The sequence below is a fragment of the Dama dama genome, chromosome 9 (genome assembly GCF_033118175.1).
Source record: "Dama dama isolate Ldn47 chromosome 9, ASM3311817v1, whole genome shotgun sequence".
Lineage (NCBI taxonomy): Eukaryota > Metazoa > Chordata > Mammalia > Artiodactyla > Cervidae > Dama > Dama dama.
Genome location: NC_083689.1, coordinates 33,525,095 through 33,550,935, shown reverse-complemented (window position 1 = coordinate 33,550,935; position 25,841 = coordinate 33,525,095). Strand labels below are relative to the sequence as shown.

Below are 25,841 nucleotides of genomic sequence, written 5' to 3'. Positions count from 1 at the left end.
GTGTTAGAATTTGTAAAGCATCTATGTAATCTGTCAGACAAGTGCCTGACAAATTAGAAAACTTACAAAGTGTACAAAATACACTTCCACGAGAGACTGTTAGGTTATTGCTGATTCCAAGCTAATCTAGAGTTACTGGCAAAAATCCAGGTGGCTTGAGACTCCTATCCTGTGTGAGACCCTGCTGGGCTTGTTTGATGCAGATATCCAGGTGTGGTTTGGCCAGGCCCTCCCAGATGAGGTGAGGTAATGTGCTTTATATGCAGGTAGATTGCTGTATCTCCTCCTTTCCCTTCACTTTGTTGGTGAAGAGAGGTGGTCACCGTCATTCATGAATAAGTTAAAAGTAATTATTATGACTTTAATGAAGTAGTCCTTTTAGAGGCAGAGTAATAAAATACATTGTTTCTTACTAATAACAGGGAGATGCTTGAATTATTCCATCACATTTGAGTTGGTTAGTGGAGATAAGGGAAATAGAGATGCTCAGTCTCCTTGACCCACTAATTTCACTGAGATATATAATGTGCTTTTAGGATATAGGCTTGGAAGAGCTGTATGGTTGGTGTTCCAGAATCTCACATGCTTTCCTGTACCAGCACATTTGGGAGTAGAAGACATTCTCTCCATAATTCTTAACCACATGAGTGAATTTCTGAAGAGGAGAAATATACAGAACTAAAGTGGAGCATCAATTTGTGCATAGTTGTGAGATTTGGAGTCTTTTATTGTCCACGTGGAGACTGAACTGCTGAATATATGTGTTTTCTTTAGTGATTGACTCCATAAATTAACTGACTTTTAGTCCTTGGCAGTTTGTGCCCATTCAGCCCTATACAGTGAAAAAACTTAGAACCTGCCAGTCAGAAACCATTTCCTTTCTATTTGAAAAATGCAAATGCTTTTATTTTGATAGGAAAATCTTGCTAGAACTAGAGGCAAGAAAGGGAAACACAGAAGACAAAGTCAGAAAGTAAACAAGCTAGAGTTTAGTTTCAAACATGTCCAGATTTTGAAACAGGCCCCTGAATCTTAGGTCTAAAAGATTTTTCACTCAACAGACTGAATATTTGGCCATGAAACCCAAGACATTTGAACTTTCATCAAAGAGACTGTGTGTGTCTTTATTTGTGAGCTTTTTCATGTGAGGGACCATCAGTAAGTCTATGACTTGATAAAAAGGAAAGAGATCTGAGGATACCCCGGATTGGCAGCCTTACTGATTTTCACTACCATGTTATTTACATTGAACATAGAAGGAAGATTCATTTGACCTGGCAAAGTAGCAATTAGCATTAAAGATAAAAATATACCCATAATAGGGTCCAGAAGCCACAGGTTTGTTATTTCTTAATTTTATTGTGTTAATGTCATGTCCAGCTCTTTGCGACCCCATGAACTGTAGCCCACCAGCCTCCTCCATCCATGGAATTCTCCAGCATGAGTACTGGAGTGGGTTGCTGTTTCTTTCTCCAGGGGATCTTCCCGACCCAGGGATTGAACCCCGGTCTCCTGCATTATAGGCAGACGCTTTACCATCTGAACCACCAGGGAAGTCCTAATATTAAACATACGCGTCCCCCCACCCCCCCAAATCTCTTCTTCCCTTTTCTCAAGCTACTGACTTTTTCTTTCATGAGTAAATTCAAAGGGAGGAAGCTGTAGGAATCTAGATCAACCTAGATATTATTTAGGGATTTCAAAAAACATTTATAGTTTAGCATAAGTTTTTTCCAGGTGGTGCACTGGTAAAGAATCTGCCTAGCAATGCACACTATGTGATCCCTGGGTCGGGAAGATCTCCTGGAGAAGAGAATAGCAACCCACTCCAGTATTCTTGCCTGGGAAATCCCATGGACAGAGGAGCCTGGTGAGCTACAGTCCATGGGGTTGCAAAGAGTCAGACAGGACAGAGTGACTAAGTGTACACACAGGCACATAAGCTTATTATCCAGGCCAGGGCAGCTTGACAGACTTGTGCTTGAACCAGGAATTAGAAATCCCCTTTCCCTTCTGTTTTTTGCTGCAGAAACTATCAAAGGTCCCACTGGGGGTAGTGGTAGTGGTCATGGGTCTCCAGAAAGGAGTAAGCAAAGCCTTCACTCACAGTGGGTTATTTTCTGATGAATATGTTCTATTTTATTCTCTGCAGAATGTCTTTACAGTGCTTATCTTTATTTTTCATCATTTTCCTTTCCTTTTTGATTGTGCCACATGGGGAAAGCTTGTCTTTAGCCTCCTGGACACACTGTCAGCCACTCACATTTGTGTTTTGAGCGTCCTTGTTTATATAATTGGATGTGGAAGTACCAGAGGGGAAGATAACTCTAGAAAGAGCTGTTTGATGGGAGGAGCCTGACAATAATCCATCACCATAATAGTTGCTTTGGAATGCAGCGGTGTTTCTGTTCCATTGTTTCCCCCTCCCCTACGTGTGAAGGTTACCTTCTCTCTAGCTTTCAGCATTCTCCGAGTGTCTTGGCTCTGTACTGCCAGTCTCCTGAAATCCTTTTCTCCTTACGTAGCGCTTAGTTCTTTTCTCACTCAGGACAGCCTGCAGTGGCCTAAATGGCGCCCTGTTTGAAATCTCTGGGGATGGGCTCTTGGGCTTGACTGACAGGGAGCAAGGAGGGAACGTGGGCCCAACTGAACAACTTTTGTCCTGGAGGCTTTCATGCCATGAAAGAAAAATCAAGGAAGGATTAATAATATTTTAAACCAAACCACACTTAATTTTGTTAAATGTTTCATCCTTTTCCTATGTGTACACCAAACCAATTACAGACGCGGAGTAAATGAATTGCACATTTTACTCAAGTCATCTTTGGCAGAGGAGCCACCAGTTGCAGAAAATGCCAGGGGAGGCACAAAACTGTCCTGCTGCTTTCTTTCTGCTTAGAAATTTACCGGCATTGATATATGCTAACTAAATCGACCTAGGCTTTTGTCTATTTTTTTAGATATTTCATTGTTGAGGACGGAGCACCTCCTAGTTTTTCTTGAAACTTGATATTTCTGTGTTGGAACAAGTCACACAAGGTTATTTAAATTAAGTAAAATAGTATTTTAGTTTCTTAGTCACCCTAGCCACATTTCCAGTGTTCAGTGGCTATGTGTGTCTAGTGGTTCCACTATTGAATAGTGTAGATACAGAACATTTCCATCATGGAACAGCATTGCTAGGTATCTCAAGTAGTGTTTAAAAAAAAACAAACAGCCAAAAGCTTCTTCTGGTTACTGGATATTGTCACTTTGTGAGGAATGCTCATTGTATTTGTTTGGAGAATAATAAAATGATATATGTGTATGATAACTTGGAGAGAATCAAAGTGCTTTAGAAAGGAGAGTCTCATTTAGCTGCTCAGTGACCTGAGATCCTATGAAGAGTGAAGCTGAACACGGCACTTGACAATGCCAGTCTTCCTGTGCTGCTTCTGCTATGACACATCAAAGGGGCACAGAATTTGGGAATTGAAATTGATTGTATCCAAGAGTTTAATAAATTAAGACTTATGTTTTTGTTGTTATTGATATTTTATTTCATTTTTTTCACTTTTTAAAAATTCTTTTATTATTTGTAGAACTTTTCAAACCCCACCCTCTATTCTATGAGTCTTTTTAAAAACTGTACAATTTTTAAAGGTTACTTTCCATTTATAGTTACAACAAAATGTTGAGTGTGTTCCCCTTGTGCAATACATCCTTAAGCCTATCTTATACCCAAGAGTTTGCATCTCCCACTCTTCCATCCCTATACTGCCCCTTAACCAAATCTTGCTTGAAAAGTTAATGGGAATGTTAGTCATCAGAATAAAAAGCTGAGAAATGGCAAGTGATTCTGTGCCCTCAAAGCCCTTTAGATGTAAACTGAGAGGTGAGGAGTCAGGGTGTGCTAATAAAACATACATATAGCGTCTTAAATCCTGAGGTCAGTTGTTTAGAAACAAGTTGTGACATCTGAGATTCTGTAGTAGCCATGATGTTTTCTAAGCCCTGCTCTTGAGCATGAAGATTTCATTCTGTCTTAAATGTATTCCTGTGTGCTTAGGTCAACACTGGGATGCAATCAATGTTAAATTTACTTTTTGATTATTTCCTTTTATTCATTCTTGGGAAATACTGAAAATCCAGAGAAAGAAGGATCTTGTCTGTATTTCCTAAGGGTTCACTTTCCATATATTTCTAGGCTGAGAGAGAGCATCTGTTGTTATAATGGCAAATAGAGTACACATTTTAGTACTAAATTCTACATAAAATAAGTATCTGCAAAGGTGAATGTGACAATATGGTTTAAAATCTTACTCTTCAGGGTACCAGAATTAAAGGGACATCACTTTGTTTTTGAGATCTACTAAAGTAATTGCAGCCATGCAATTAATAGACGCTTACTCCTTGGAAGGAAGGTTAATGACCAACCTAGATAGCATATTAAAAAGCAGAGACATTACTTTGCTAACAAAGGTCCATCTGGTCAAGGCTATGGTTTTTCCAGTGGTCATGTATGGATGTGAGAGTTGGACTATAAAGAAAGCTGAGGGCTGAAGAATTGATGCTTTTGAACTATGGTGTTGGAGAAGACTCTTGAGAGTCCCTTGGACTGCGAGGAGATCCAACCAGTCCATCCTAAAGGAGATCGGTCCTGGGTGTTCATTGAAAGGACTGATGCTGAAGCTGAAACTCCAATACTTTGGCCACCTCATGCGAAAAGTTGACTCATTGGAAAAGACCCTGAAGCTGGGAGGGACTGGGGGCAGGAGGAGAAGGGGACGACAGAGGATGAGATGGCTGGATGGCATCACCAACTCGATGGACATGAGTTTGGGTAAACTCCGGGAGTTGATGATGGACAGGGAGGCCTGGCGTGCTGCGATTTGTGGGGTCGCAGAGAGTCGGACACGACTGAGTGACTGAACTGAACTGAACTGAAAGTAAAGTTTGTTTCTGTATTTCAGTTCTAGATTTTCTTGTTGCTTGGAAGTCTCAACAGTTTACCAAGTTAGTTTAAATAGTCCATATTTTAATTAGCAGGACTAGAGACAAAACTGTGGAAGACTGGCTACAGGGCACTGGCTGGTACAGACAGTGGAGGGTGGAGGTCACATGGTTGATGCTGTCTCCCGTGAGGCTGTGTCTTGGCCAGATCCTTAGGTGACATATGTTTGTTGATTATCTAAAAGCAGGAGCAGAACAGGATGGGATGCGAGAGGGCAACTAGTTCAGTCAATCCTGCTTATCAGAGCGATGAGGAGATGGAGAGTCAGGGAAGTTGGGCGACTTGTCAAGTCCCACAGCTGATTAGGTTCAGAAGCTGAATCAGGACTCGTCTCCATTTCCCTCATTTGAGGCCATTCCATTCATTCAGCTGAATTGTGCAAAGTGGCTGTGCCACAGGTCACAGGATACCTAGCAAACCTCTCTCAGGCTAGTACTGGCCAAGGTGATGTTTTAGAATCCAGTTTACCTTTCATTGTTGTTACCTTGATATAAGAATTCAGCATAAACCCCTCTGTGGTCATTTCTTCTCTTTGGTGTGTAAATCTTTGCCACCTTGATTATTAGAGTAAGAAGGCTGGAATGACTTCTGACTACAGGAGATAAATCACTCCAACTTTTGACGGCAGAATTAGAAAAAAAGAAAAGATTAATTGGTTTTATTTAGTGGCTTATTTTTTATTGTGATAGCTATTAAAAATAGATAACCAGAGGCTAATAAATGTTAATGGTCCTTCACTATTAGAAAAATCAATTGTCAGTGGATATAGCATATATTAATACATTATTTTGTTTATGATCTTCAGTAACATTAAAAAAATTCACCCCGAGAGAATGATTTCTGGAGGACCCCTCTAAGGTTAATGGTTACTACAAAGAATAGATTTGGCAATAGGACATTCTCATCTACATATAATTTTAATGACTTCAAAGCTTTATTTTATCATTGTAATAAAATGCATGTGCAATTTGTCAAGTTTGATAAACTCCTTACCAAGGACTCTTATATATTTCTTTGAAACTTGTTTGAAAGCAGATAGATTTCTAAATATAAGTAATTAAAATTGTATAGTATTGAGTTATTGACCAATCCTGGACTATTAATCAAGCTAAAAAATTCTACAATCAGTGCTCAGTGTGCTGAAGCCTGGTAAAATAATAGTATTTGTGTTCAGTGAGGCAAGTAGCCACAATTAAGCACTTCACTTGACAAATGAGAGGGTGCACTTTATTTTGCACTTAATTGAATTGTTGTACATGCTCGGTCACTGTTGTCTCCTGGCCCTACATTTTGGTTTCTAGTCTTTGGAACATATGCATTTGCTAAAGGTAGAGCAATTAAGTCTGTTTTAGTCACTGGCTTTCTAAACACAGCCAGAAACATTTGAGCCACAAGCCAGGGCTTCCTGAACTCTCTTGATATCACTCATGACAGATTATTAATTTTCTTAACAAAAATTTTGATAAACAAATTAGAGCCCTGTCAAGGAATGATATGAAATAGCCTCAAATAGGGAAAACTCCCCAGGTTTTATATCACTCACCAGATTCTGCTTAAGTAAGCAGAAGAACTTCTGTAGAGAAGACAGAATTTTAATCTATTTTATGAAAACCAAAAATTGATTTCCTTCTCAGGAACTGAAAAGAACATGCTCCGATAATCTTGCTAATTATCAGGTATTTGTCACAACTTCCTTCCATTTGCTTTTGCATCCCAGTCTTCCTCCTGCAAACATAGTGATATCCTGTCATTTCTGGGCTGCTATAAATCATCACTTGCTACCAGATTAAACTGGGGAACTGAAGTTTCAGAAAAAGACCCAGTGGATAAATATGAGTCAGGGTTGGGGGTAGGGAGATTGTAAATGGAAGTCAGGATGTCTTTTTCAAAGAAGCAGATCTGAGTGCATGAACGTGTTGATCTGTGCGCTACCAGATAGCCACAAGTTGGGGATGTGCTGTAGACAGAGCCCAGGACCATCTAGTATCTTTTAAAACACACACGCTGCTTGCTGACTTGCCTGCCTGTTTACCTGGGACTTAGAATAAAGTCCAATCACTCTTGAGTGACCTTGGCATCAAGAGCTTATTTCCTTTGAGGACAGTTTATCCTCCGTTTTCTGAACTGACAGAGATAATAATAACTCCTTTCCCTGAGGATTATCGTAAAGATTAAACCAGATAATTGATTTTAACACACTTTGTAAAGTTAAAGTGCCACAGAATTACAAGAGACAATTACATATTTTCTCTTATACCATTCTCCTTCATCAAGTCTGTACTCTAAAAGCTCCCATATTTGCCTGGGGGTGGGGATCAAAATAGGAAATAGAAGTTGTGGAAATGGTGCAGTTAATATTGGAAAGGAATATTTGTGGGGGTATTGAATGTGTCACATCAGCTTTGTGAATTTTGTTCCTATGGCAACAAGTATAGTAATGAGAACCCAGGGGCCCCAGCTCTATGCTTTGTTACAAAAACTGAATGTTCCAAAAACATTTTGGCCCTAGCCTCATGATGCTAACTTCTACTGACTAATGTAGAATATAATGACCAGGTAGTGTCTTCATTTGTTTCAGACCTTACCAATGCGGCCACTGCTCCCAGTCCTTTTCCCAGCCTTCAGAACTGAGGAACCACGTGGTCACTCACTCCAGTGACCGGCCTTTCAAATGCGGCTATTGTGGTCGTGCCTTTGCCGGGGCCACCACTCTCAACAACCACATCCGAACCCACACTGGAGAAAAGCCCTTCAAGTAAGTAGCGGCTCGTGCTGCCTCCTTCCTTTCTCCTCGCCTTTCCTGGGAGCCGGCAGACAAGGTGGGCAGCAGCGCCCAGCTCAGCTGGCTGCTGGAGAAGGCTGGGTACAAAGCCAATGTCCAGACTGCAGAATCACCTGCTGTATAGTAGCTGATGCTAGGAAAATGAATTCAGAATATTTTTACACTGAGGCCTGGCTTGAGCTGTGCAGCCTTGAACGTGAGACATTCTTTGTGATCTGTTTTCTCATAAATAAAATAAGGAAGTAGGAATGAGTAATTTAGAGATTCTTTCTAGTTTCTCAGGGTCTGTGCCTCTGGAATTTGAACTGGGAGCCTCGCAGAGTGCCATCTGTGGCCATCTGCAAGGTGGCTGTGGAACAGCTAAATAATTGTCTCTTGGGAAATTTGAACCCTTTAAAATTCTGATGAATGATTTCCTCCTCTTTTATATGTATTAAGGAGGTTTGAATCTGTTACAGCAGCCAACTGGTAGCTTTTCAACGTGCCCTTTTGGATTTCAGACTTACCATGGTAATGAAAGAAACAAAAACAAAACCAAACACAGGACATGTTTGAGTTCTTGAGGATTCAAGGAATGTGGAAAGAGGTAGACAAGGGCTTTGGCCAAGGCAAGGGCACCTAAGCGAGAAACAACGTTTCTAGATATAGCACAATCATGAAAACAGAGGACATCTGAATCCTATAAGATGGCCTTTTCATTCTCTCACTCATTCATTCATGTATGTATGTGTTCATTCATGCAGCAAATATTTATGGAGCACCTTCTTTTGTACTAGGCACACTGCTAGGCATAAGAGATAAAAAGGTAAGTGAGACTCAGCTCCCTAATCTTTGAAGACCTCATAGTTTTGGGGGAAGCCCAATTAATGAGCAAGTATTACCACATAGGGTAGAAGGTACAGAATTGAAAAACAGTAAGGCATGTGTGTACAGTGTTTCAGGTAGCACGGAAGTGGAGTAATCAGTGCTGTCTGGAGGAGATGAGGTTTAAGGTATGTTTTGAATGCTGAGTAGGAGTTTTCCAGACATACAAGGGAAGAAGGCTTTCTGGAAGCCCATGTGGGATACAGAAAGGCTTGGGAGTGTGAACCAGCTTGTGTGACCAATTGGTCATCTCAGAACAGGTTTTACTGTCTGTGTGATAGGCTCTTCTTTGTTCAGCCCTCTTATATCTCTCTTTGCTCGTTTGCCATGATGACTTTAGTTGATTAAGAAGGAGCATGAAAAGGGCCTGGATGTATAGTCTGTTTACGTTCTGTTCAGTTCAGTTCAGTTGAGTCACTCAGTTGTGTCTGACTCTTTGTGACCCCATGGACTGCAGAAAGCCAGGCTTCCCTGTCTTTCACTATCTCCCAGAGTTTCCTCAGATTCATGTTCATTGAGTCAGTGATGCCATCCAACCATCTCATCCTGGGTCGTCCCCTTCTCCTCTTGCCTTCAGGCTTTCCCAGCGTCCGGGTCTTTTCCAGTGAGTCAGCTCTTTGCATCAGATCGTGAAAGTATTGGGGCTTCAGCATCAGTCCTTCCAATGAATATTCAGGGTTGATTTCTTTTAGGATTAACTGGTTTGATCTCCTTGCTTCTATAGGATAAGATCAAGCAAGAAAGGAAATGATTCAGGCAGTAGGAGGCAGATCCCCTTGTTGGTCTCAGCCAAGGAGTCTCCGCGAGTCTCAGTCCCCATGCTTTTCCCTCTGGTGGAGGAATGCCGGGTGGAGCATGCGGTTGCCATGGTGCTCAGCGGGAGATGGGGCTTGGCTCACGGAGGCAGAGTCCTGCTGGTCTGCATCCTGCATGCCTCAGTGTTCTGCAGCTGAGGGAGAGGTTCATAAACACTCATCTTGACCCATTTCCTCATGAATTAGTAACGTTTATTCATTATTCTTAAATATTTTCCATTGTGGTTTAATTTACGATATTAATTAATAATTGAAAGTTTTCATTTTTGCCTGTGTTTGTGGGTGGGGCTTATTTGTTGCAAAGGACATCTGGTGAGGGGACTGGATGAGGTCTAAGAATCCAGCCTGCACCACGCCGGGCAGACTGTGTCCTCCGGGGCTGCCATGGCCCCGAGCAGCCCCTCTCTCTCTAGCCCACTGTGAGGACCAGGCGGGTTAGCACAGCCCTGGGGCTCCCTGGGCAGGTGTCTGTGTCCTGCACAGTGGGCTTCGTCACTGACCCAGGTCCTCAGGGGTCCACAGTCTCTGGCTTCACCACTGCTCTGGATGAGGGAGATGACAATGGCACATTCCCCGTGCCTGTGAGCAAGAGAGCTCTTCAAAAGCAGAGGTGCAAGCGGGCCAGCGATCCTCCTGGCCCCTTATAACAGAGAGGGTAGCCAGGCAGACACAGTGCCAGGCATCAGATTGATTTTTATCTTGTTGCTGTGTAAATAGATTTTAGTAATTAATTGAAGAGGTTTCAGGGTCAGAATGGAAAATAGATTTCTGTTAATGTTAAGGTGTTACTTAAGTGTAACCTCGTTGACTCCACTCAATTTTTTTCCTCTAACATCCTGTTTTTGTCATGTTTCCGATAAAGGTGACATTTTAACTTATTTTATTTTTATTTTATTTTATCAGATTAGTAGTTCAAGTTTATTTTATCAGATTAGTAGTTCAAGGACTTTAGTATTTGTATGTTTTTCCTTTCTCAAAGTATTTTTAGGGACCGTAACCTAATTTCATCTGGAAAAACAAAGAAACACCAGAGTTGGTTGGATTAGATTCTTTGTGCACGGTTAGTTCCTCCTGCTTCTTCTTGTATTAAGATAGCCACATGCTGTGGGGTTTTTAAAAATTTATCAAATCTATGTTGCCAGGGGAGAACTGAGTGAACACGTACTTTGTAAGTGCAAGATATAAACGTCTTCTAGGAAATGGAAAGCTAAATCCTTCAGTGTATACAACCGGATCGTTCAGGATTGAACTATCCCAGGGAAATTTTGGGACTCTTCCAACCATAGCTCATGGATATCCATCCCATGGACCTTTGTAAATATTTTGAAGATATCCTTTTATAAGCCTATAAAACAAACATCCAAAAAAAAAGTTTGTTGCAGATTAGTCATTAAAATGGGTTTTGCCACAACAGTTAATTTTACTACTTCAACTAATGGGTATTGGCTTAAACAGTTTTGCAAAGAAGGAAAAGAATCTTGTAAAGAAGCACAACCCTAAACTGTATGCTTTGGGCAGCTTCCAAATAGATGCCCCAAAGGACTCAGTCCCCAAACTGTCCCACCCATCCCAGGGCCCGGGAGGCCTTTGCAGGATTCTCAGGGGCCAGGCCCCAGCAGCGGAAAGCCCCTTATAGGTTCTAAAATCTTCTGCTGAAAAGTGGTTTTTCAAGGCAGATCAAGATTGGTGCCGTACAAGCAGTCTGGAGAAGATCTGGTATTGAGAAGAGAGTTTCATTCCAGGCTTTGTCTCATGGTGTGATTGGCTGAAATCCCACTGAAAAACTCCCCTTTCCCCCCAACCCCCATGCTCAAGGTAGACCTTGAGCTTGTCAACAGTTAACCTGGGCTGTGGACTCCGAATGTGTAAGGTGAAGGAGATCATAGGAAAAGCACATTTCAAAGGATCATATACTTTTAGTTTGTACTGTGAGACTTGACTTTGTGGAGAACAAGGGACGAACATAAGACTTCATTTTATCTCACAGCAATTGCCAAGCGCTTTATTAGAAAGAGGAGGGAAGGAAGGAAGGAAGTTAGTTGTCAGTCTCAGACTTACTCTTTACAATAAGATCTCCTTCTCCTTCTCTGTTACTAAACATAAACTCTCAAGATTTCAGGGAGGTTGCTCTGCCTGGAATCCATGTGAGCTGCTTGATGCCTGGCTTCTGGGCCTGGGAAGACCAGGAGTTTTCATAGAATTTCTTTTTCTCCTCAGCGTTAGAAGCAGGGGAAATGCTCATCACTACGTTTTTGCCTTAAGACAATTTGACTTAGTATAGAAAATAATCAAAGGATATTCCAAAAAGCGTTTTATATTTTAACAAGATCTAGGCAAAATCAAAGCAAATCAAAAAAGCACATCAGTGAATATGCATAATATGCAATAAATGTGCATTGCATCATAAGTATGAAGCAATCTGATTTAATTCAGGAAGTATTTGGTAACAGGCCATAGAGGACCAGAAAGAAAGCTTCCTGCATGTTTTCTGTGTAACAGAACTTGACATCATTTTACACTTCTGTCAGTTTCAGATGACAATTGTTAAGCTCCCTGTGAACCTATAAGCCAGTCAACTATCATGTTAAGTAAAGAATGATCTCAAATCTAAAAGGAACTCAAGTGTAATTATATAAGATGCCCACATTGGTACAAAGCTGGGGACTTGCTCTTTGTGGAAATATTTGGACAACTTTCCCTTCATTGTTCCTGCAATGTTTCCTTCAAGGCTGTGACGTCAGCACCGTGAGGAGGACCCTGTGCCCGAGCAGTTGTTTTGCTCCTGGATCATTACCTATGTCTTTTCTTCTTCTTTTTTTTTTTTTTTTTTTTTGCTAAGTAGCATGAAATCCAGGCTTGGAGGTTCCCATGCCCAGGCACTTGTCTGGGATTGTAATTCAGGATTAGTTCAATCCCAGTCCAGCTGAAGTCCAGCTCTGACCTGCCAGAATCTAAGTATTTACTTTGAGTCTGTCCTTCTGATGAGTTCTATTGTCTATGAAAATGATTTGTGAAGAGATTTGTTTCTAAAATTAAAGATGATGAACATAAAACCAAGGCTCTTCCTTTATTAAAAAATGGTTTTCAATCAAGCTTTCTTTACTTCCTTAATTATATAAATGGTATTCTTTTAATTACCAACACACATAGGTATTAATTCTGGTAGCCCACTTTTCTCCAGAAGGGGAAATTCCTAGGTAAAGGATCTAAGTTAAGGTAACTGTCTACACATCTACACACGTTTTTCACTCGCACCTGGTGAGCAGATGGCCCTAGAGAAGATTTTTCAGTGATGATCTCAGGAGCCCTATAGACTTAGTAAATCTCCCGACTATGACAACAAATGGTTCCATGAGTGTAAATATCTGGGAGGCATTTAGGCAAACACATGAGAAAAGTGTCAACCCCCCTCGTACTGTCTGATGCTTATATATAGACATACACCCTTGCCATATACGAAGCACTACACTTCCCACTTCTGAACTGTTTATATTCTGATACACAAGATCAGAGGTACAAAAGCACAACCTCCATGATGGGTCATTCCTTATAATTGTTCAAACTCTTCTGCTCTCTTTGAAATTGATTCTAAAGTTTAAAAATTTAAAAAAAGAAGGAATATAATAATTTGAAAGTTTATCAGGCAGTGAAAGGTAGTATATTTTGACACACCAATCCTGTAACTAATCAGTTTTCTAATAAACAATCAGCAGCTCACTAGCATGTCATCAGCACTTCAGGAGCTCTGGAGAGGGGATAAGCTGCCCATGGACGTTAATGAATACACCAAAAATCATTAGCTGATCAATACTTCTGAGTTATTTTCATTGAGCTGATAGGTCTGATACATTAAAGCTGACATTATACATTTGTCAAGATCACAGTGCAGTTTTTAACAGCGGAACAGGCTGCTAAGAATATTCCCCGAAAGACAATCAAAGAAACACAACTTCCTCATCCTGACACATCCAGCTGGCACAGGAGCCCTGAAAAATCCAAGTGTGATGGTCAAGCTCAAGTCTCCCGACGTTAAAAAAATAGGTGGGACTTCCTAATATGGATAGAGGTGCTTTATTTTTATAGGTGATTGTCTTCCTAGCAAAGCACTTGGTGTACTGTACTCAAAAGGAAAATGAGAGACTCTCCCACCCGATCATGGGGCTCACAGCATGTGTGATGGCAGTGTGGACTTTCTGCTGAGGCTTCCCCTCAGCCCCACCAGTGCAGGAACCTGAGACTCAGAACTGCCTCATTTAAAAGAAGACACGTGTCTGCAGCTCTCTTCAGTACCTTTTCCTTCAAAGGTCTGAGGAGAGGACATTAGGGGGAGAGCTAAGGTGGCTGCTGACCAGTGCTCCAGGTAGCCCAGACAAGCAGCCTGAGTGACAGGGAGCCAGCTCTGCCTTGCAGAGCTTGCTGCTGCAGTGTGTGTGTGCACGCATGTGTATACACACACAGTCATTGGTAACCAGCCAGGAACAACCGTCACCGTAGAAAAACCAGAGGACACCATTGGATTTGTGTGTGCGTGTGTGTGTGTGTTTTGAAGATCATGTAGCCATCAAGCTAGTTGGTATGTGTTGCATGGAAGATGGGTTAGGCCCAAGGTCTCTAGATTAGCTATTTTATTTTTTAAGTTAAGGAGACGAGATATTCTTGAAACGTGATGCCAGTTTTGTCCTTATTGGACACACCAACTCCTAAGTATGGCCCACATGTACATTCTTTCTGCTGTGTCTGGTAGAGAGGTAAACTTGAAACACACAAACATTGATTGATTTTGAGTTTTTCCGAGTCCCCTATCCCTCTGCAAACATTTTTTAACTCTAACTTTGGTTGAGGTGCAATACTCTAGCTTTTGCATGAAAGTGGCCACTCATACCCACCTCCCACACTCACTACAGACTGATGCATTGCTTCCTCCAGTTTCCAGATTCAGGGCTGATGGCTCTCTGGCCACTGTGCTGAGGGGAGTAGAATTCCCGATTTCAAATTAGCAGCAGGTGAAATTCTATTTGTCATCCATTTCTCTTTGGGGTTACGGAGCAGAAAACTGCAGACAAGCTGCTGCTTTGATGGCTCACTCCTAAAAATCTCTTTTTGTTCTTTATCTATTTGAACTGACAGTGATCAGAGCTGCAGCAGGACAGGGCCCTCTGGAGAAATCACCTTCCCCCTGCCTATTGACAGATCCCTCTGTTCTGCATCAGCCGGGCTTTGTCCCATCACAGGCATCCGGGCCTTGGAAGGAGCCACCAATTAAACCTCTTGAGCCGGTAAAATCTGAAGCCACTTTGGAGTGTCTGTTCTGATTAGGCAGGATGAGAGGAAGCCCATCACCCTGCGGGCCCCGCTCCCTGGTCTCAATTTTCTCTCTTGCCTCCTCCAGGTGTGAGAGGTGTGAGAGGAGCTTCACGCAGGCCACCCAGCTGAGCCGACACCAGCGGATGCCCAATGAGTGCAAGCCAATAACCGAGAGCCCAGAATCAATCGAAGTGGATTAACTGATTGACTGGTTGGAATTAAACTGCAAGGAAAGTCATGATTAAATGTCACGGACACTTAAGCAAAACCAAAGATTTCCTCGAAGCAACTTTCAATCAGTCCCAGAAAACCAAAAGCAGTAATAAAATAAGTAAGATGTTAAGAGATATTGATCCTGGCGTGGAAGTCAGACCAGGAGAGAGATTATTTATTTATGAGTAGGGATGAGACTCATTTCAGTGGACAACCAACCTGGGATGGCTTACATTTCCAGGCCCACCATGTATTTGCTTTGTTTCTAAAAAGCTTTTTTTAAAAAACTGTTATTTAATACCAAAGGGAGGAATCGGATGGGCTCTTCTGCCCACAGTTGTGACTGAGAATGCACAGGGACTTGTTTCTCATTGCACCTTTTTTAGTAGCATGATTCAAGGGGACGCGTTGTACAGCCCTTCTTCCTGCTGTTGCAGTTTGGCCTGGCCTCTGCCTCGGGCTGCCCAGCGGGGACTACGGATGCAGTTGCTGGAGCCTTTGCTGAGTCCGGGCCGTCTTCAGCCCCACAGGCACTCCATGTCTGCGTTTTCCACACTTACTTCTCATGCACTTTTCTCATGGCTCCTTCTATCCAGCAGCTGGTCTTGATGCAGAAGAGCCTGAAGGTGGAAGAAGATGGTTTAAAATTTAAAATTCAAGTGGAAAAGAAAAATGGGGACTTAACCATGTCCTGTCAGGATTTCAGAAACATTTAAAATGTATGGAGCTTCATAATACAGTATATTGTTCCAAAGCAGCTAGTTGAGAACATTTTGTTTTCATGTTTTCAGTAACATTTTAGCGTTAAAAAAAAAAAAAAAAAAAAAAAACACACGAAAATAAAGTACTTCAGTGAGAGGCTGAATATACGATATTAAGCTTCCAGTAATTTTTTTGTTGTGTCTATGAAAGCATTGAATATGTGGCAAAAGTCATGCCAAGCCCCACCGTCAAGACCATTCTAGGCATCTTCATCTTTCTTCCTCGTACCTCCAGGGGGAAGCCTTAGATGCCCTCCTGAGTGTGGGGGAGTGTTTCTGCAAAAATAGGTGAAAATAGCCCAGACAAGGAAACCTTGAGAGGAGGAGCCATGCAGAGGGTTGTGGTTAAAACAGACTGCCCTGGAACAGCTAATTTTATCAAGAGGAGTTACCTTCTCATCCCCTCTGGCCCTTGATAATATTCTTCTTTCAGCATTGATCCAATGAGAGAGAAAGGAGTATGTGCAGAGTTTCACTGACCTTTGATTGAGTGCTAGGAGAGTGAGTGTCACTTCCGCTAGCCTTTGGGCAGTTCAGCAACGGTGCTCAATCAGATTGGGTCCCATGCCACGCAGTGATCCACCATCAGGAAGAACTGACAGCTCTTGCTTATAGGCCTTTAGCTCCCAGCGACATTGGAGAGACTGAGTCTACCTTGATGGCCAGTGTAAATCTGAACAGGTTAGAGCACACACCAGCAGCGGTCTTTGTAGGTTTCTTGGTCATGTGATATCAGGACATACCCTTTTAAGGAATTCCTTGTCTTTTTAGCCTTCCCATTGTCTTCCTGTAACAAAAATACAAGACCCATAACTGAACTGGTCACTGAAAGGCAAGGATATCTGTGGTTTGGTTTAATCTGTCGTTATGTATTTTGTTCTAAGAAATCTTCCTTCCCTTTTCATTTCACTTTCCCCATCCCTTAGCACCCATTCTGCCACATTTAAAATGGAGTGAAACAAGGCCTCACTGATTGTGTTTGTAACTTATTTATATATGTCTCAAAATAATCTTTCCTGGAGGAGTTTGGCTAATTCTGACCTCCACTGTCCAATCTGAAGTCATTCACATTTCCCCCCATTTCTTCTTGGCTCCTTGTCATAAAAGTAACAAGTAATCTGTGCAATTGTGTTGCTGTTTCTGATGGAAAATACTTTTTCTGTTGGATTGGAATGTGTTGAACTTTTATAGTTTCTTGTCCTAAGTGATGGAAACATTTGACAAAAACATGTGCCCTTGGGAGGGGTGGAAAGAATTATGTAGTGGTGCTAACTGGAAATCTGCAAGGCAATAACACACTGGCTACACTGATGAGCAGGCTGTTCGATTTACTCAAGTTGAAACATTTGGTTATACTTTTTCAACATGATAAGGAACTCACCTGTTTGTTTCTAATATTGTTTTCCCTGAGAAAAACCAGTTCTGCGTTTTGTCTCACTTCATAAGTTTTACACAGTGCACCCCACCCAGTGCCCGTGAAATCCCATGCGAGTGTGGGAAGCCTTCTCTCTGCCCTGTAGTCATGTCGTCAGAGTCCCCATGACCGTGGTCTCTGCCAGTCTCTAGTGGCTTTGCCAACTGATCCCAAACTCCCACTTAATATTGTGATGACCTCAATACTGAAAGATTCTTCTAACTTTCTGCTCATGTAAGCATCTTTTCCTCTTTTATAAGTAAGGGACATTTTGGCCATGTCTTTTCCACCAAATTTAGCCTGAAAATATTTGCCACTTAATAAATAGAAAACTGGGGACATTCAGAATTTTCACACTGCTGAGCCATTACTGGCTTCTAGCAGACTGGCCTTGGCTATTGGTTTACTGGTAAGACAGGCCTACACCTGCGGATTGACTTGGAGCCCTGAAGCATATGCTAGCATCGCTTGGGTCCTAAATGCTTTTAATCAAAGTATGTACTGGGCAGGAGGGTGGTGGAGGGAGTTTCTCCTTAAAACGTACCAACAATTGCTTTAGCCTTTTCTGTTTAAAATTAACAGATGTTCTTTAGGGACACTGCAAATGGGTAGTAGATGCTGCAGTCATCAAGAGTCTCTAGTTTTCCTTATTGCAACTTCCTAATCATTGTATAGAGAGAAGACAAACTCAGAGTCATTGTGGAGAGGGGAGGATATCTAAGATGAGAAAGGGAGACTCTCTAAGCTGAATCTGTGTTTGGCTCTTGAAGCAACCCTTCTTGCCCCTTTCTATCACTGGAGATGGAATTATTTTTTTCCAGAATAAGACATGCCATTTCAGCATATGACTGTTTGTCTGGCTAAGAGCCTAAGTTAACAAGTAATCCTAGGTGGGTATGCAGATAGCACATTTCTAGAAAAGTCTCAATAACTTTAGATAAAGCCAAATATTTTCTCCAGGAAATGTGCATGATTTTTTTTTAAGATAAGATTTGCATTTTGGTTGTCTTTATCTTTAAAAATGACTTTTTAAAAAGAGGAGTTATGCTTTTATAGAGTTCTTAGGATAATTAAGACTATAAAACTAAATCTTGTATAATTTATATAATTTGATCCAATTAGTAAATATTTATTGAATGTCCATTCAAATATAACCTTATGGGGGGAACTGTGTAATAGAGGTACACATGTATCCTCACATGGCTTACGATTTATTGGATTGTACTTTGGGAAAACTTCATTCTAGGCAAGATAGACAAAGATTTACTAACATTTACCAACTCATCAATTTTTTTTCATCAGTTGGTTGATTCATTGTTTGATCTATTCGTCGAGTATTTATTGAACTCTAGTTTTGTATAAAGACCCCATTGTAGGTGTTTGCTGTAAGGAGTTTTATTTGAATGACTTGATGAGAAAATAATATCTTCCTCCTAAGTGGCTGGCTAATAGCAATAGATCTTTTATTGCTTTAGACCATTGTCTCCGAAGTTACAGAGATTGCTACAACTGGGAGAATCAGAGAGATGTAAATTCAGCTGGTGACCAGAAGGTAGCAAGTTTCAAAACAGATTAAGATATACAACTTGGTTGTCTTTGTCTGATCAGCCCAGCTGTTGTTTCTTAGCAACAATCTCAAGATACCAGGATTAGGGTCTGGCTCTTAGATTTTTATGAGCCTTTTCCAGTGATAAGGCAACAAATGGGGACAGGGCTGGAGCTGCTCAGGACAGGAGTTCTGCAGACCCTGTGTGGGTCTGAGTGGCTTCATTAGTGTCAAGCCTTGGCAATATGGTCCCTGTCCCCTGTGTGTGGCTGTGGTGCTCTCAGAGGTGGGGACTCCTGATTTGCACTCACAGGCTTCAGAGAGCCCTGTCAGGGTGAATATTCACTGCTGGTTAAAGATAGCAGTTGTTTTGATAACTTTGTTTTTGAACCTCACTATCAAGCTCTTCTTAAAGTGCTAAAACTGGAGTATCTTCCTCTTTAGTGGCACCACCTTCAAGGCCCCAGGTATCTAGTACATTATTGCAAAACCGTTTGCTGATAATTGGCTCTGAGTTGTGCATATAAGAAACTAATATTTCATTGCTTTTTGTAGTAAAAGTATCATCTTTACTGTTACTTGTTTTGTGCTGATTCTGAAAATCAAATGTGCCTCTTGAGCTGTTTAAATTGGGAAATGTGGCACATCTCATGAAGCAGGGTGTTTCCAGAACAGCATGGGGTCATGGGTCCTCCAAGCAGGCGCAGGAGCCTTTGTTGAGGAGCAGATGAATCGTTCTCATATTAGGGCTACATATGCCTCTAGAAACGAGGCCAAAAACAACAAACTAAATAAACACAGTTTTGAAAAAGTGAGTTTCAATTTTCCTTCCTTGATGTGAACTTAATTTTATTTCCCATAGCCTTTGCCAATTCTTGACACCAAATCCTGAAAGTTACTGAGAGAGGTGCTTCTTTAAGTGATAACAGTAGGTTCCAGATATGTCACTCATTTATCAAATTCCTTTCAAGATGAAGAGGTTTGGAGACATTGTATGAAGTGACTAGTTGGATGTTTAGGTCCTTATCCACCCTGGGACTGAGGCTTTCCCCATCGCTAGTGCTTATCTGAACTACCAGAAAATAACAACAGGATCCCAGGAAAAACCACATGTTTCAAGACCGCCTCAAGATTATATTCTACAAATCCAACAATCAGCTGTCCCAGACAACTGACCAAAGAGAGCTAAACTGAAAAGGATATTGCTTTATCTGGGGAAGCTGTGCCACAAATGTTTAGCCTGTAATCCATGATCATGTTTAACATTTAAAATATTTATTTGGTTTGTTCTTTTAAGTAATAGATGTCAGATGTTTCCTCAAATCAATATGAATAATTATTTAGGAAAACAAAAATATGTCAGAAAACAGGAAGTCATTGGATTGTCTGCCCTATGCATTGAGATGCTAATCTGCTGAGTAAATTTTAATGGAAAAATAAAATACGAGCTGCTTATTCCCTCAGATGTTGATGAGGATAATAAAGATAGCAATTTATTTTATGCAATCACTGTTAGGCACCATTCTAGCTGCCTAACATGGATTATCTAATTTAATCCTTGTAACGAAGATAAAATTATTATCCTTTTCTCTTATATTCTTAATCTTATCTTTGCATTTCTACAATTTTCCCACTCTAAAACCATCTGAGAGTACTTTTTAAAAGGGAAAATATCTTTATTCCAACTGCTTTAACCAATAAGAGCTTTTTAAAATAAACACAAGTATAATTTGTCAAATGTGTTTGTGGAAAAAATGCTAAAATATTCTCAAAATATGTATTATTGCAGTTGCTGATTTTGTCATCTCTCAACCTGTGCCTCTGGACAGCAGAATTTCAAATATCCCACTGCTAGCAGGTATTGTTTTGCTTTTCTAAATTTGCAACTAAAATTCCACATTAAAAGAAAAGAATCCTCTCAAGCATATGATACACATTAGGACAAATGGCAACAGTCAGGAAGGCAGGTTATGTTGGACACTGGCCAAGAAAAAGTAGGCTTGAATGCTATTGACAAGTGAAAACACATCCTGAATGGGGCTAAGTGAAATCTAGTTTTCTTTCTTTGTTCTGACTGAATGCTAAGTGAGTTATTTTGCAGGCATCAATTGAGTAATTATGCAGTTGTGTCCATTAAGAATATGAGCTTCTGTGGTTAGGCTGTTGGTTTAAAGCACTGAGGTAGAAACACTGGACTCATAGGTTTGGTTTGTCAAAGACACAGATAATGTAGTTCTATGCATGAGGTACTCAAGGAACCAGTTCAGGTTCTTAGAAACAATCTAGATGAGACTATTTATGAGAGGTATTCAAGAAGGAAGTTTATAAAACTTCATGAACTGAATTACAAGCCAGTTCTTTACTGTGGTCCTGAGAGTACAGTCTATGTTATTTTTCCACAGATTCTAACAGGCACAGTGATTGTCAAAACAATGAATGTGTTTTCCCCAACAAACACGGTGGACTCCAGTTGGTGTTTCCTGCCTCACACAACATCCTTGTTGCTGCTTTTCTCCCCCAAAGCTTGGCACATGACTCCTGACTAAAAATTATTATCTTAATACAGACCTCAACAACTTGGGTATATGCTTCTACAGCAGAACTTGCTCATGTTTTCAAGAAGTCCTATCCCACAGCAGGTGATCACCACATGTTGGGGAGAGCAGCCATTTTAGACCAGTTCTCCACCAACTCATCATCTCTGTTGATCCCCATTCAAGTTTTACCTTAATGCTAAAAATCAACCCTGTAGACTCACTTTCTCCGAACAGTTTAGTGCAAATACTCAAGCTTCTCCCTTCTTGGAGAGAATGAAATAGCAAAAAATAGCCAAGATTTCTCTCCTTGGAAGTTATAGGTACTCTGTGAAAGAGACTTCCTCAGGTATGATTGCAAATACCAGGTTGGTGACTGAGATATTGAGGAAAACTTTGGCTCAGATCAGCAAAATCAATTTGGAAACCTGATATTCTCTTAAATTTTTTTTAATTTTTTTGTTATCTCAAGGGGAGGACATCCAGCTTTATAATATGTTAATAAAAGTGTGGTGTGATTACTCACCTAGAGCCAGACATCTTGGAATGTGAAGTCAAGTGGGCATTAGGAAGCATCACTACAAACAAGGCTAGTGGAGGTGATGGAATTCCAGTTGAGCAATTTCAAATCCTGAAAGATGATGCTGTGAAAGTGCTGCACTCAATATACCAACAAATTTGGAAAACTCAGCAGTGGCCACAGGACTGGAAAAGGTCAGTTTTCATTCCAATCCCAAAGAAAGGCAATGCCAAAGGACGTTCAAGCTACCACACAATTGCTTTCATCTCACACACTAGCAAAGTAATGCTCAAAATTTTCAATGCTCAATTTTGAGTAATGCTCAAAATTCAAGCTAGGCTGCAACAGTACATGAACTGTGAACTTCCAGATGTTCAAGCTGGATTTAGAAAAGGTAGACAAACCAGAGATCAAATTGCCAACATCCGTTGGATCATAGGAAAAGCAAGAGAATTCCAGAAAAACATCTACTTCTGCTTTATTGACTATGCCAAAGCCTTTGACCATGTGGATCACAACAAACTGTGGAAAACTCTTAAAGAGATGGGAATACCAGACCACCTGATCTGCCTCCTGAGAGACCTGCATGCAGGTCAAGAAGCAACAGTTAGAACTGGACATGGAACAACAGACTGGTTCCAAATTGGGAAAGGAGTATGTCAAGGCTGTATATTGTCACCCTGCTTATTTAATCTATATGCAGAGTACATCATACAAAATGCTGGGCTGGATGAAGCACAAGCTGGAATCAAGATTGCCAGGAGAAATATCAATAACCTTAGATATGCAGATGACACCACCCTCTGGCAGAAAGTGAAGAAGAACTAAAGAGCCTCTTGATGAAAGTGAAAGAGGAGAGTGAAAAAGTTGACTTAAAACTCAACATTCAGAAAATTAAGGTCATGGCATTGGGTTCCATCACTTCATGGCAAATAGATGGGGAAACAGGGGAAACAGTGAGAGACTTTATTTTCTCAGGCTCCAAAATCACTGTAGATGGTGACTGCAGCCATGAAATTAAGACACTTGCTGCTTGGAAGAAAAATTGTGACCAACCTAGACAGCATATTAAAAAGCAGAGACATTACTTTGCCAACAAAGGTCTGTCTAGTCAAGGCTATGGTTTTTCCAGTAGTCATGTATGGATGTGAGAGTTGGACTATAAAGAAAGATGAGCGCCAAAGAATTGATACTTTTGAACTGTGGTGTTGGAGAAGACTTGAGAGTCCCTTTAACTGCAAGGAGATCCAACCGGTCCATCCTAAAGGAAGTCAGTCCTGGGTGTTCATTGGAAGGACTGATGCTGAAGCTGAAACTCCAATAGTTTGGACCTGATGCAAAGAACTGACTCATTTGAAAAGACCCTGATGCTGGGAAAGATTGAAGGTGGGAGACAGGGACAACAGAGGAAGGGATGGTTGGATGACATCACCGACTCAATGGACTTGAGTTTGAGTCCATTGAGCTTCGGGAGTTGGTGATGGACAGGGAGGCCTGGTATGCTGCAGTCCATGGGGTCGCAAAGAGTTAGACAAGACTGAGCAACTGAACTGAACTGAATAAATGTGTGATATTTAGTTGCTATCAAGGCATTGTATAGATTTCCCTCATATGCTAATTAAAATTTACTGTAAATGTTCTCACTGAAATAAAAATATGTCTCTCTTCAGCTTCCCCACAAAGAAAATGGCTAGAGTTAGGGCTCAATTTCAGTCTTGATTTTTGAGGTTTGAAAAGTTTTAACAGGTCAGTCAAGAGAATGACGAGAGGCTTACTGTGAATGGTGAAAATACCTTGCTCTCGAGGCTGATGATGTGACAAGAACAATTATCCTGCCGTTAGAATGGTAAAGAATTTGCTTGTTTTTTTAAAAAAAAAAATTATTAAACTCACATCTTAAAAAACTGCAAAGAACCAATGAACTCATGCATGCAACTGTAGTCTTATGATAGAATCTACCAGGATTCGATTGTGTTTAAATGAAAAACACATTTAGAGATAATTGGCCAAGAAACATAAATACATTTGATTAATAAAACATTCCTATGATGAATTGATCTGCCCTTGGATTCTTTCTAGTCCCACATTGGTCATTTTTCCAAGTGCAAATTGTTTAATTCTAGCATGCAACTTAGGGACTAGGCAGTCAACAAACTCTCTGGGAGGAAACATTAGCTAGAAAATGGAGTGAGAAAGCTTGCAGAGCTAGCTAGCAGAAAGGTTGTTAAAATTCATGCCTGTGACTTATCCGGTATACTTGAGATTGCTCTTTTTCTTACTCCTCTGCTCTCATGCTCATTTGCTAATCCAAGTTGGGTCCCCTCTCAAGGAAACTCATGTACAGAGGTCCAACCACAATTCTGTGCCTGGATGGATTTGATATTTGATTTCTGGCCTCCATAAAACTTCAAGAAGGTTACTTGCTCTGAAAGGAACCTGGATCTGTGGCTCTTCTCAATATCCAGAGCCATGGGGCTCTCGATCAGAAAGCTCAAGTCAGCTGTTTCATTTATCTGTGATTCTGTTAGATAATAAAATTCCACTTGTATCTGAGGAAAAAGAATATATGAGCTTCAAGGATTAGCAAGTACCTTGAGGCTGCAGTGGATGGAAAGAGGCAGAGATTGTAGAAGGTGAGGTTGGAGAGATAAAGTGAGGTGGACCATTTAGAGCCTGGGAGGCTATTGTGAGAACTTGGCTGCTTCCTCTGACTGAGGTGGGGGAAGAAACTGGCTTTGAGCAAACTGCTCAAAAAACTGACTTGAGCTGACTGAAAAGAATAATTGTGGATGATTTGTTGTGTATAGACTCAAGGGGAATGTGGGCTGAAGATGGGAGATGATTAGGAGGGTATCTCAGTACAGATGGAGATGGTGATGGTGTCTTCCACTTGGATGGGAGTGATCAGCATGGCAGGAAGTGGTTAACTTCTGGTCATAATCTGAAGATTGTCAGGATTTGCTAATGGGTTGGATGTGGTTTTATATAACAATATAAAGAGAGGTGTTAAGAATGACTCCAAGGTGTTTTGGTCTAAGCAACTGAAAGATGCACTGTTTCTGTTTGGGAGTTTATTGTTGTTTTGTTGCCAAGTCATATGTGACTTACTACTGAGCCACCAGGGAAGATCATTTGGGAGCCTACTCTCTGTTTTTTGGTTGCACTTTCTTGTGGGCTTCCCACATGGCTTAGTAGTAAAAATAAAATAAAATCTGCCTGCCAGTGCAGGAGATGTAGTTTCGATCCCTGGGTCGGGAAAATCCCCTGGAGAAGGAAACAGCAACCCACTCCAGTATTCTTGTCTGGGAAATCCCATCGATAGAGGAGCCTAGCGGGCTAGAGTCCGTGGGGTCACCGAGTCGGACACCACTTAGCAACTGAACAACAGCTTTATTTCACAAGCACCAGCATGATTCCAATATAATAAATGTGGACACAGTCTTGCCAACATGCTGCTGTCTGACAAGGTTGCTGGCTCTTCTGAGTGGCCAAGCTCAGCAGTGAGCCCCATCCTGGAAACAAGGAATTTCCAGGTTGCTTCTTCCATTGCACAAATGGAGATGCTGTTGTCCAGGAACAACTTGCAAACATTTCTTGAGTAAAAGATTACATCAGAAGTGAGGTTCTACTTTCAAAGGAATAGTACTCAGCAGCCCTGGGACACCAGAGTCTCATTCTGGAAATCCTTTAAGGAAGGGTACTCTGGAAATACACATGAGACTGTTTTCCTGTGTTGTTTGTTTCTCTGGCAATGCTGTCAGCTCTGTGCTTGGTGGTGGGAGGGCAGGGCCAGCCAGAGAGTTGGTTGTGGTTTTCAGCCTCTGGTTGGGACAGTTCTAAGCAGGTGTAGTGAAACTCATGCCCTAAGACAACTCGTGTTTGTCATTCATTCATCCATTCATTCATGTATCTACCTTAAAAATATTTAAAAAAATCTATATGCTAAGATTCCATTTTGCTTAGTACAAATATCAGTAGGACATGGTGGGTAATAAAATTTGGAAGAGAAAGAAAAACACATCAAGTAAAATATATAGCTTGTTGGGAGGCTGTATAAGAAACGGGACAGATTTGAGAGAATAGTTTTCCCTTCAG

The 25,841-nt window shown here is 41.0% G+C and overlaps 1 protein-coding gene across 1 annotated transcript in view; it reads left to right on the top strand.

The window, feature by feature from the left end:
- PRDM6 (PR/SET domain 6) overlaps positions 1-15,723 on the top strand; it is a 104,077-nt gene extending 88,354 nt beyond the window's left edge. Inside the window, exons 7-8 of the mRNA XM_061149330.1 lie at positions 7,572-7,748; positions 14,844-15,723. Of these exons, the coding sequence (XP_061005313.1) occupies positions 7,572-7,748; positions 14,844-14,958 (292 nt within the window). The 3' untranslated portion in view covers positions 14,959-15,723. The remainder of the gene's footprint in view (positions 1-7,571; positions 7,749-14,843) is intronic.
- The last annotated feature ends 10,118 nt before the right edge of the window (positions 15,724-25,841 follow it).